At 54.3% G+C, this 10,576-nt stretch overlaps 1 protein-coding gene across 1 annotated transcript in view; it reads left to right on the forward strand.

Annotated features, from left to right (window-relative positions):
• ANKRD52 (ankyrin repeat domain 52) overlaps nucleotides 1-8,559 on the forward strand; it is a gene marked incomplete at its 5' end in the record, with an annotated part of 17,300 nt that extends 8,741 nt beyond the window's left edge. Inside the window, 16 exons of the mRNA XM_009075211.1 lie at nucleotides 26-94; nucleotides 589-729; nucleotides 867-944; nucleotides 1,194-1,305; nucleotides 1,788-1,859; nucleotides 2,323-2,524; nucleotides 2,715-2,802; nucleotides 2,945-3,062; nucleotides 3,292-3,511; nucleotides 4,722-4,809; nucleotides 5,163-5,246; nucleotides 5,408-5,553; nucleotides 5,697-5,779; nucleotides 6,674-6,756; nucleotides 7,004-7,095; nucleotides 8,116-8,559. Of these exons, the coding sequence (XP_009073459.1) occupies nucleotides 26-94; nucleotides 589-729; nucleotides 867-944; nucleotides 1,194-1,305; nucleotides 1,788-1,859; nucleotides 2,323-2,524; nucleotides 2,715-2,802; nucleotides 2,945-3,062; nucleotides 3,292-3,511; nucleotides 4,722-4,809; nucleotides 5,163-5,246; nucleotides 5,408-5,553; nucleotides 5,697-5,779; nucleotides 6,674-6,756; nucleotides 7,004-7,095; nucleotides 8,116-8,360 (1,921 nt within the window). The remainder of the gene's footprint in view (nucleotides 1-25; nucleotides 95-588; nucleotides 730-866; nucleotides 945-1,193; nucleotides 1,306-1,787; nucleotides 1,860-2,322; nucleotides 2,525-2,714; nucleotides 2,803-2,944; nucleotides 3,063-3,291; nucleotides 3,512-4,721; nucleotides 4,810-5,162; nucleotides 5,247-5,407; nucleotides 5,554-5,696; nucleotides 5,780-6,673; nucleotides 6,757-7,003; nucleotides 7,096-8,115) is intronic.
• Between the last annotated feature and the right edge of the window lie 2,017 nt (nucleotides 8,560-10,576).

The following is a 10,576-nucleotide window of genomic DNA, read 5'->3' on the forward strand; positions in this document are numbered from 1 at the left end:
TAACTCCTCTCCCTCCCTCCTGTAGGAATGTTGAATGTCTTAATTTGCTGTTGAGCAGCGGTGCTGACTTGAGGAGGAGAGATAAATTTGGAAGGTGAGTGTGCTGTGGGCCTTGCAGGGAGATTCCTCCAGTCCTGAAACAGCTGGAGTGCAGTGAGCCTGGGTTTGGGATGGGACATTCACAGAATCACTGGGGTTGGAAAAGACCTCCAAGATCAAGTCCAACCTTCGATGATCACCACATTGTCAACTAAACCAGAGCACTAAGTGCCACGTCCAGTCGTTCCTTGACCACCTCCAAGGACGGCGACTCTACCACCTCCCTGTTCAGCCCATTCCAATGTTTAACAGCCCTTTTTGTGAAGAAATTTCTTCTGATGTCCTCAGGCCTTTTCTGTGCCTAGGTCACCCCCTCTTACCTCAGAGTCCGGCTCTGGCTCTGCAGAAGCAGATGCAGCACCGAACCCTTGAGCCAGAGCAGGGCACAGCTCAGCACTAGCAGGTGTGGGTGACTGCCCATGTCCTGCCTTGCTGCAAGGTGAGTTTCTCCACCTGTGCTGAGCTCCCTGCTCTTTTCCCCTGTCCCAGAACTCCACTGCACTACGCAGCTGCCAACGGCAGCTACCAGTGTACGGTGACGCTCGTCACGGCGGGAGCCAGTATTAATGAGGCTGACTGTAAAGGCTGCACCCCCTTACACTACGCTGCTGCCTCGGACACGTACAGGAGGTGAGTGTTTTGGGGCTGGGAGTGGTGGCACTGGGTGCTGACACTCTGCTGTCCCCTGGCCATGTACTCGGTGAGTTGTGAAGAGGGGGAGCACGAGGGAGTAGTGAATAAACTGGTGGGGTTCTGTGTCCTTTCAGAGCAGAGACTCATTCAGGAAACAGCCATGACACTGATGAGGAGCCACTGAAGGAGTCCAGGCTGAAAGAGGCATTCTTGTGAGTCTGCACTGCAGCCCCTTCAGCAGTGCTTTGGTGTTTGCCCATTCCCATTTTGCTGGGAATCCCTAGCTGATAGGATTCTCTCAGCATCACTGATCCTTACTTCCACTGGGCTTTGCATTCTTTCTGTGTCCTGGAGGGATTAGTACAGCACCTGCTCTGAGATAAATTGGGGTGTTCTCCACAAAGCTGTGCCTTTCCAGCCTTCCCTTTTCCTTCATCTCTCCTTTTTCCTACTCGTTGCAGTTGTTTGGAGTTCTTGCTGGATAACGGTGCCGATCCATCCCTGCGGGACAAGCAGGGATACACTGCTGTTCACTATGCGGCTGCGTATGGCAACAGGCAGAACCTTGAGCTGGTGAGTGGCTGGAGAGACCCTCTGTGCTGCCAGGGGAGGTGGGGAGGCTCCCCCTGAGGAACATGTCACACCTGTGGCTCAAGGAATGTGTGTTGTAGGCACTGCAGGGTTTGACCAGGGGATCGGTTTGGTTATGGGCACTCTTGAGGAGCTGTTGGAATACCATGGAGGGAAGATCTGGGCTGGAGTGAGATGCCTGAGAGAAAGGAGCTGTGCTGCCTGGCACAGAGGGATGTGTGGATGTCTTGCAGCTGGGTGGGCAGAGGAAATGAGGACTAGTGGGAGGCTTCGGGGTAGCAGGGACTTGCTGCTGCCTGTGCAGCGCCCAAAGTGAGGTCAGGGAATGTCCCATCCTGAAATTTGGATCGTTTAAAGCAGATGAGCAGGTTTTCTTACCCTTCTGCAGCCGCCAGTGGATAGTGTGTCTGTCAAAGCATCCAGGAGCCTAAGATCAGTTATGGTTTGTGTTGTTGCTGTTGCAGCTCCTGGAAATGTCTTTTAATTGCCTGGAGGATGTGGAAAGCACCATTCCAGTCAGCCCTTTGCACTTAGCTGTAAGTATGGCCAGCCTGACCCTCCCAGGCTCTGGGAGGGCTCATGCTGTGTCCTGGAAGGGTGTCCAGGGTGCTCTGGGCTCCTGCTGTGTCATGGAGAGATACCCAGGGTTGTCAGGCAGGTCTCAGCAGCTGCTGGTGCTGAGTGGGACAGAGGAGAGAAGGCACCTTTGTTCCAAGTCCTTTAATTTGTCTGTTAAACTCCTTGATCTTTCCAGGACTTCTTGCTGCTGCTGCTTGGAGCCACCTCCTGTGTTGGAATGTGGGCAGGGGTGGGAGTGGGCAAAGGCTTTGGGTGAGACCCAAATGCAAAGGAGATGTGGTGGCTGGGCAGGAGCCCTTCTGCCTGGAGATACTCAGGAGCAGGAATTATCCCTGGGGGGCACTTCTGGGTTCCTGGCAGGGACTATTCTGGGTGCAGCCTCTTCAGACACCACTCTAACACAGTGTGCTTTGTCCCCAGGCCTATAACGGTCACTGTGAAGCCCTAAAGACACTTGCTGAGACCCTGGTGAACCTGGATGTGCGGGACCACAAGGGCCGGACGGCACTGTACCTTGCCACGGAGAGAGGCTCCACGGAGTGTGTGGAGGTGCTCACCAGCCACGGTGCGTCCGTGCTGGTCAAGGAGAGGAAGAGGAAGTGGACCCCTCTCCATGCTGCAGGTGATGGAGGGCAGATGGGGCTGGGGACATCCAGGGAGTGTGAGCAGAGCCCATCAGTGCCACCACGGCCAGGGATGCGCTTTCACCTGGCTGCTGTTCAGGGAGAGGGAAAGGGCTCCAGCCCCTTTGCTTTAGTTTTGTGGACCTACCTATATGTGTGTATGACACCTTTTCTTGTCCCTGTCTCCAGCTGCCAACGGGAACACGGATTCCCTGCACCTCCTAATAGACAGCGGGGAGCGGGCAGACATCACCGATGTTATGGACATCCATGGCCAGTGAGTCTGTCTGCATGTTTCTTTAGGATCTGTGTGGCACAGGGTCAGACCCTTGCAGGTGGCTGGGGCAGGGGAGAGGGCAGTACTCAAACCTGTCTGATTTCCAAGCCCACCCTCCTCCCTGCTGCCTTTCCCCACCCAGAACCCCGCTGATGCTGGCGATCATGAATGGCCACGTTGACTGTGTCCATCTCTTGCTGGAGAAGGGATCCACGGCCGATGCAGCGGACAAGAGGGGAAGGACTGCCCTGCACCGAGGGGTGAGTGCATCCCTGGCAGGGCCCAGGCCTGCTGCTTGGCTTCCTGTTTGGAGGCTGTTTAAAGGCCAGGCAGGTGGATTCTTTCTTTGCAAGAATCCTCAGGGTAAAAGCCCATTTCCCTTCTGGAGATGCAGCATTTGAGAAGGAAACTCTGGAAGAAGGGCATAGCTCTGTTGTTAAATGATCAGAAGGTGAGATCTGACCCTCTGGTGCTCTCTCCTGGCTGCAGGCTGTGACGGGCTGCGAGGACTGCCTGGCTGCTCTGCTGGACCACGATGCCTTTGTTCTGTGTCGGGATTTCAAGGGCCGGACCCCAATCCACTTTGCGTCAGCGTGCGGGCACTTGGAAGTCCTGCGAACCCTGCTGCAGGCAGCCCTTTCCACTGACCCTCTGGACTCCGTGGTGGACTACAGTGGCTACTCACCGATGCACTGGGCTTCATACAGTGGTAAGGACAGGGCTGGGCCCCTCCTGCCTCTGGTGGGGGGAGGGGAGACAGGGAGACCCAGATTATCCTGTGTCTCACTGCTTTGGGAGCCATCAGCTCAGCGGGGAGTTCCTGGTGGAAAGGGTGTCAGGAATCTGGGAGGGAGTTTTTTTTCTCGGTCCCAAGCTTCTTAAAAAAGGAATGAAGTGGGAAAGTAGCTATTCCAGAATAGCTGAGGCTGCCCTCTCCAGGATGCTGGATTTACAGGATAACTTGGCCGTCGCCCTGGCAGCAGGAAGAGATGTCCCTGTTTCAAAGGGTAGCCACCGATGTGGCTGTGACCTCTTTGGGAGACATGTGGAATTGGAAACCTCCTCAAGTGCAGCAGCTTTGCTCCCAGTGAGGAAGCATATGTGCTGCCTTTATGCTGGGGACCAGGCAGGTTTGGGCACCTTGTTTGGGTCTCTGACTCTTTGAGCAGCTCTTTTGTACTGGTGCGGCCCCTCAAGTGCTGTGTCCAGCTCTGGGTCCTTCACTGCAAGAGAGACATTGAGGGGCTGGATGTGTCCAGAGAAGGGAATGGAGTTGGGGAAGGAGCTGGAGCACAAGGACAAGGGTCTGGAGAACTCCTGAGGAGTGGCTGAGGTAGCTGGGGGGGCTCAGCCTGGAGAAAAGGAGGCTCAGGGGGGACCTTCTCGCTCTCTACAACTCCCCGACAGGAGGGTACAGCCAGCTGGGGGGTTGGGCTCTGCTCCCAGTTGACAGAACAAGAGGGAACGGCCTCAAGCTGTACCAGAAGAGGTTCAGGTTGAACATCAGGAGGAATTTCTCCATGGAAAGGGCTGTCAGGCACTGGAAGGGGCTGGCCACCAACAGAGGCATTTCTGAGGCTGTGGCAGGAGAGGTTCAGGTTGGACATCAGGAAGAATTTCTTCACAAAAAGGCTGCCAGGCACTGGAAGGGGCTGCCCAGGGAGGTGGTGGAGTCACCATCCCTGGAGGTGTTTAATGAATGACTGGACATGGTACTTAGTGCTCTGTTCTAGTTGACAGGGTGGAGGTTGGTCACAGATTGGACTTGGTCTTGAAGGTCTTTTTCAACCTAAATGATTTTGTGATTCTGCCATTCTGTGATGTGGGGAGAATCAGGGGGTCCTTCAGTCCCTTCTTGTTCTCCTTCAGGGAGGGCCCACAGGCCAAGTGGTGATGCATTTCTGTCCCTCTCTCCTCAGGGCATGAAGATTGTCTTGAATTGCTACTTGAACACAACCCGTTTGCGTACCTAGAAGGAAACCCTTTTACTCCATTGCACTGTGCAGTGTAAGTTACATCCATGGGTCCTTCCCAGCCCCATGTTGTGGGATTTGTGTCTGAGTGGAGGAGCTACAAACCCTGCCCTCCTTGCCATGGGCTCCATCCTGGGTAGCAGCAGCTGGGAAGGGCTGAGGAAGGGGGAGGCCTGGGGTGTTCCTGGCACCTGTGTCAGGCCTTTGTGTGGCACAGTTCTGTTCTGTTGAGTAACACCAAGAAGGATAAAGGGGTGTTTTATCCCCAACAATTCCAGAGCAGCTGCTGTTGGCCTCGAAGCCCCAGGAACGTGCTGCTTGCTTCCACTGCAGATGTGCTGATTTTGCTCAGTCCTGTTATAACTTCCCTTCTTGTCCCCACCCCAGAATTAACAACCAGGATGGCACTGCTGAAATGCTGGTGGAAGCATTAGGTGCCAAGATTGTTAATAGCAGAGATGCCAAAGGAAGGTAAGCACAGACGTATCCCCCTTTTGTCACCTGCTACCCAGCGCTGCTGGGTGGTGACTGTGCCTCCTACTGTGGCTTCCCCTGGCACCAAGTCAAATGTCCCCAAACACCCTGGGGTGAGTGCTGTGCCCTTCCGTTGACCTGATTTTTTGTCTTCCCAGGACCCCCCTTCACGCTGCTGCCTTTGCAGACAACATCCACGGTTTACAGCTGCTTCTGCGCCACCAAGCCGAGGTGGACATGGCTGACAAGCTGGGGAGGACCCCCCTCATGGTGGCTTCTGAGAATGGGCACACCGCAGCAGTGGGTACGTGCTGGCAGAGTTCCCCAGACAGGGTGTGAGTCTCTGGGTCCCGTGGGAGCAGGGCTTTCTCCCTCCTCAGTCCCATTCCCAATTTGCCAGGCTCTGTGTGGCTTCCTCTGACCAGCACCTGACCCTCCTTGTTTCAGAGTTCCTGCTGTACCAAGCAAAAGCAAATATAACTGTGCTGGATGTCAACAAGAACACAGCTCTTCACCTGGCCTGCAGCAAGGTAGGGAGATGGCCAGGATTGCAACCACCATCACCTTGTCACTGCAATGAGAGGGGTTGTCCCCTTCCTCCTGCCCCACAGAGCAGAGGTGAGGGCCCTGCGCTTGTCCTGCCTAGCTGCACCTGTGCAGACACTCCTGGTCCAGTTTTGAGCAGTCCAGGTAGCACAGACCCTGGGGAACTCCTGAATTTCTGGGATCACTTCCATTCCTGGAAGTGTTCAAGGCCAGATTGGATGAGCCTTGGAGCACCTAGTCTTGTGGAAGGTGTCCCTGCCCGTGACAGAAGGTGGAACTGGATGAGTCTCTGTGTCAGCCTGGAGAAGAGAAGGCTCCGTGGAGTCCTTGGAGCCCCTTCCAGTGCACCTAAAGGGGCTCCAAGAGAGTTGGAGAGGGACTTCGGACAAAGGCCTGGGGTGCCAGGACAAGGAGGAATGGCTTCCCACTGACAGAGAGGGCAGGGTTGGACGGGATATTGGGAAGAAATTCTTCCCTGTGAGGGTGTTGAGGCACTGGAATGGATTTCCCAGAGGCTGCTCCATCCCTGTAGTTGTCCAAGGCCAGGTTGGATGGGGCTCAGAGCAACCTGGGCTAGTGGGAGGTGTCCCTGCCTGTGGCAGAGGCTTGGAACAAGATGATCTTTAAGGTCCCTCCCAACCCAAACCATTCTGTGATTCCATGGTGGGAGCAGGAGGATCGTGGTCAGCATATCCATGCTGAGGAGGAGGTGGAGGGGACAGCAGCTTGTCCTCTCCAGCCCTGTCAGAGTGACCTGTGGTGAAAGATCAGGTTTAGGGAATGTTTCTGTATCCTGTGAAGTCACATCCTGCTTGGACAGCAGCAGGTCACCCCTTGCCTTCCTGCTCGTGCACTAAACCCTCTGGTCTCCTTTCCAGGGCCATGAAAAGTGTGCCTTGTTGATCCTGGGGGAAACCCAAGACCTTGGCCTTATCAATGCAAGTAACAGTGCTCTGCAGATGTGAGTATTTGCACAGCCGGTGCCTGTGGGTTGGCTGGGCCCTTGCTGGAGGTGGGGGGCGTGTGTTGGGAAAGGTGGGAGGAGCTTGGCTCTTGCTCTCTGAGCAGGTGAGCTCTGGAGCAGGTTAGCTCAGAGCAGTCAAGTGTCTGCCCTTGAAGCCGCTCTCAGGGGCAGCTTGTTTTTGGCACAAGGTGTTCTGGGCAGGTGGCTCTGCTACCGGGTTCACGTTACTTTTCCCCCTTCCCAGGCCGCTCCACATCGCGGCCCGGAACGGGCTGGCCTCTGTCGTGCAGGCCCTGCTCAGCCGAGGGGCCACCGTGCTGGCTGTGGATGAAGAAGGTGCGTGTCCTCAGGGGTACCTAGGGTTCAGTGTGACGTCCCTGGAGGGTGGGACATGCCTGGGGAGGCACCCTGCCAGGATCAGGAGTTCCACATCCTTCCCACAGCCGAGCAGCACCTTCACAGCTCATGGCATGACAGACACGGCTTGGAGGAGGACATGACCACCTGCCATCCCCTGTGAGAGCACTTCCAGGTCTCACAGGTGTTTGATATGTGTTTTGTACCCCCCATGCACTGCCTAGTGCTGCCTGGCTCCCGCAGTGACCCAGACCAGCAACGCACTGGGACTCATTTGTAACTTGACAGAAGCTAGTGGTTGTGGCCAGAAGCTTTTCTCCTGGCAGAGCTGGAATCCTTCTGAGTTGTGATAAATATCCTGGTGTCTGCTGTGCTGCCAGCACTTCCAAGCCTGTTTGTCGTCCTCTGCTGGTCCTGGCACACTTCACAGGGGTTGCTGCAATTGCAGTGTTTGACAGTGCCCAGACTCAGGGTCTATGGAGATAGTTGAGATATTTTGAGATACTGATAAAGACAAAGATGTCACATTCTGGCTGTCTGATCCCTGGGAGTGTTCCAGGCCAGGTTGGATGGGGCTTGGAGCTACCTGGGCTGGTGGAAGGTGTCCCCGCCCATGGCAGGGGAGTGGAATGAGGTGAGCTTTAAGGGCCGTCCACGCCGGACTATTCTGTGATTCCATGACCATTTCAGTTGGGATGCAGCAGCTCTTTGTCCCCTTGTTGAGACAGAGGGTCGGGATTGTTTTGTCAAGCTCCTGTGCAGACACGGAAGGCATAAACCCACAACTCCTAACACTTGATTTCCTTTCTGAGTGCAGGTTTAGAGCTGTTGTTGCCGGTTCAGGGGTGGAACAGGATGGGCTCTAAGGTCCTTCCAATCCAAACCATTCCATAATTCTATGTCCTGACCCCTAGATGCAGGGGAGCAAACAGCCCCAATCGCAGCATTCCCAGGGATGTCACCCATCCGTGGTGGTTCCTCACCTCCAGCTTTTTTCAGGTCACACCCCAGCCTTGGCATGCGCGCCCAACAAGGACGTTGCTGACTGCCTGGCACTTATCCTCTCCACCATGAAGCCTTTCCCACCTAAGGATGCCATCAGCTCTTTCAGCTTCAACCTCCTCAAGAACTGCGGCATTGCAGCCAAGACGGCGGCGTGCGGGGCCCTGCCCAATGGCAGCACCTGCCCCTACACCAAGGATCGGCACAACGCCATCGGCCTGGACGGCTGTTACTCGGAGTAGCTTAAACTATGGGTGACCTAATATCTTATTATATTTATTTAGAAATTCTATAAATATAGGGCACTTTAAAGGAGAACAAGATTGGGCAGGCCTAGCGTGGCCAGGTAGGCCAAGAGTTCAGCGCTTCCCGCTCTTGCTGGGTGCCAGCATGGTGCCAAAGCTGTTCCTGGGTTTAACAAGCAGCTGGCAGTGCCCTTCCTGTCCCCTGCACCTTCCTGCTCCTCTCCCTCCCCTCGCTGGCTGGGCAGGAGGTGGGAGGGGTAGGATTTGGGCTGGGACAAGGCAGGGGCCACCATCCACTGCCCACGGACGGGATGAGGGTTTATCCCCAGCCTTTGGGGTGGGTTGAAGCCATCCTTGGCATTTCCTGGTGCCCTATGCTAGCTTCCTGCCCTGCCAGGATCCCCCTGGGGCTGCCATCCAGCCAGGATGGGGAACTCTGAACTCTTGGTGGGATGGAGGGGGGTAGGAATTCAGGAATGGCTGGCCAGGGTGGGGGTCAACTCCTGGCCAAGTGCCACTGTCGCCACTCTCTCGCAGTCGCTTTTTCCTCACGCTCATCCTTCGAGTCCAAACACTTGAACCAAGATCTACTGTACCTGGGACACTAAAATATCCTTTTGGCAGCTCATTTCTATGGAAAAACGGGTGCTGCTGCCCGAGCCCGGCCAGCCAGCCGCAGATGTGCCGCTGGAGCCTCCTCCCCATACCAGGCACTTTAGGGATTCTGTTGGTTGGTTGGTTTTGATTTTTTTTCCTTTGGCAAAATGTTGGATCCTGAAATGATTCTGCTTTGAGTTTTCTTTCCCTGGTTTGCGTGGCCGTTTCCGTGCGAGAGTCAATGTTGGCTGGTTGTTTGTTTTTTTTTAAAAAAAGAGATGTTATTTATAGAGAAACAAGCATTTACCTTAAAAAACAAACAAACAAAAAGAACTCTAAAAAAAATCTATGTTTTAGCTATTCCTGAGGAAACAAATGCACTTCCAAGTCCTTATTCACAATCCCGGGTCAGTCTGTGTTGATTTTTTGGATGCAGCATCCTGGCAGGTGTTGTGGCGCACATGGATGTGGGTTGGGATCGCTGTTTTTCGGTTGAATTTTCTATTTTTTTTTTTATTTTAGAAATCCTGTTTATGCTGCAGGTTCAAAGCATTTGAGAATGTTGCACTGTTTTTTCCCTTGCGTTGTTTTTGTTTGTTTGTTTTTCCTTCTGAATTACTGTAACAGTATCAACCCCCCCCCAATATTTTCCTCCATATCACGAGTCAAAGCCAAAGACTGGGATGCAGAGACTGGGAATGGGCTGTCAGGGCAGCGGAATTTTGGGAACCACCATCCCCCCGAGCTCCTCTCCCACCACAGCCAGGCTGACACAGCGAGCACGAGGTTGGTGCCCCTCTGGGGGTGTCCTGATCCACCTGGGATGGGAGCAGGGTGAACAGCATTCCTCTCTCCCGCCAAGCCCTCGGAGGCCACATATTGCCTCGTGGGACTGGGCAAGCCCTGAGTGTCAAGAGAGAACAGATATTTTCAGAACCCAAATTCTTTGTGAAAAAACAATTCCTAAACAAAGGTGGTTCCTGTTTGGGTGGTGTGTCAGGTACAGGTTGTGGAGCGGGTGATGGAGCCAGCCTTTCCCAGGGGAGCTCCCAGGGGACACTCCTGGCCCCCATGGGCAGGATCCCCTCGCACTGTTTTCTTTCTTTTTACCAAAGCCAAACTCTTAAGAACCAAATACGAAGTTCCAGTCTTGGCCTTTGGGTGATAAGCACATTTTCTTGGCGTTTCCTGGAGGAGTTTGTCCCAGAGGGGTGCGAGATCAGGGCCCTCTTGGTGCTCTTGCTCCCCACCCCATTACCAACCGCACTTTGTTCAGCAAAGCACTCAACAAATTTGCCCTTGGTGAGATCTTTGAGGCAAGCCAGGCACTTGTAAGGAGCAGAGCTCTGCCTGCTCGGGAGGAATCTTCCCTTTGGGTCCCCTCCTTTGTAGGATGGTGTTCCCAGCATATGCCCTCCCTGCTTCCCTCGAGCTTGAAAAGAAGCTTTGACCTTTCTGCACCAGATACCTCAGTTTAGAACCAGAATGAACTCATGAAACTTGAATTAACAGCTCCTTTTGGAAGATCCTTTTCAGTATTCTATGGAGGAGAACTGGAAAAAGAGACTTGTTTACGTTTACATTGCTGGTGAATCTGCATTCGCCTCTTGCAGCTC

This window comes from Acanthisitta chloris, unplaced genomic scaffold, assembly GCF_000695815.1.
Source record: "Acanthisitta chloris isolate BGI_N310 unplaced genomic scaffold, ASM69581v1 scaffold4495, whole genome shotgun sequence".
In the NCBI taxonomy this organism is placed as follows: Eukaryota; Metazoa; Chordata; class Aves; order Passeriformes; family Acanthisittidae; genus Acanthisitta; species Acanthisitta chloris.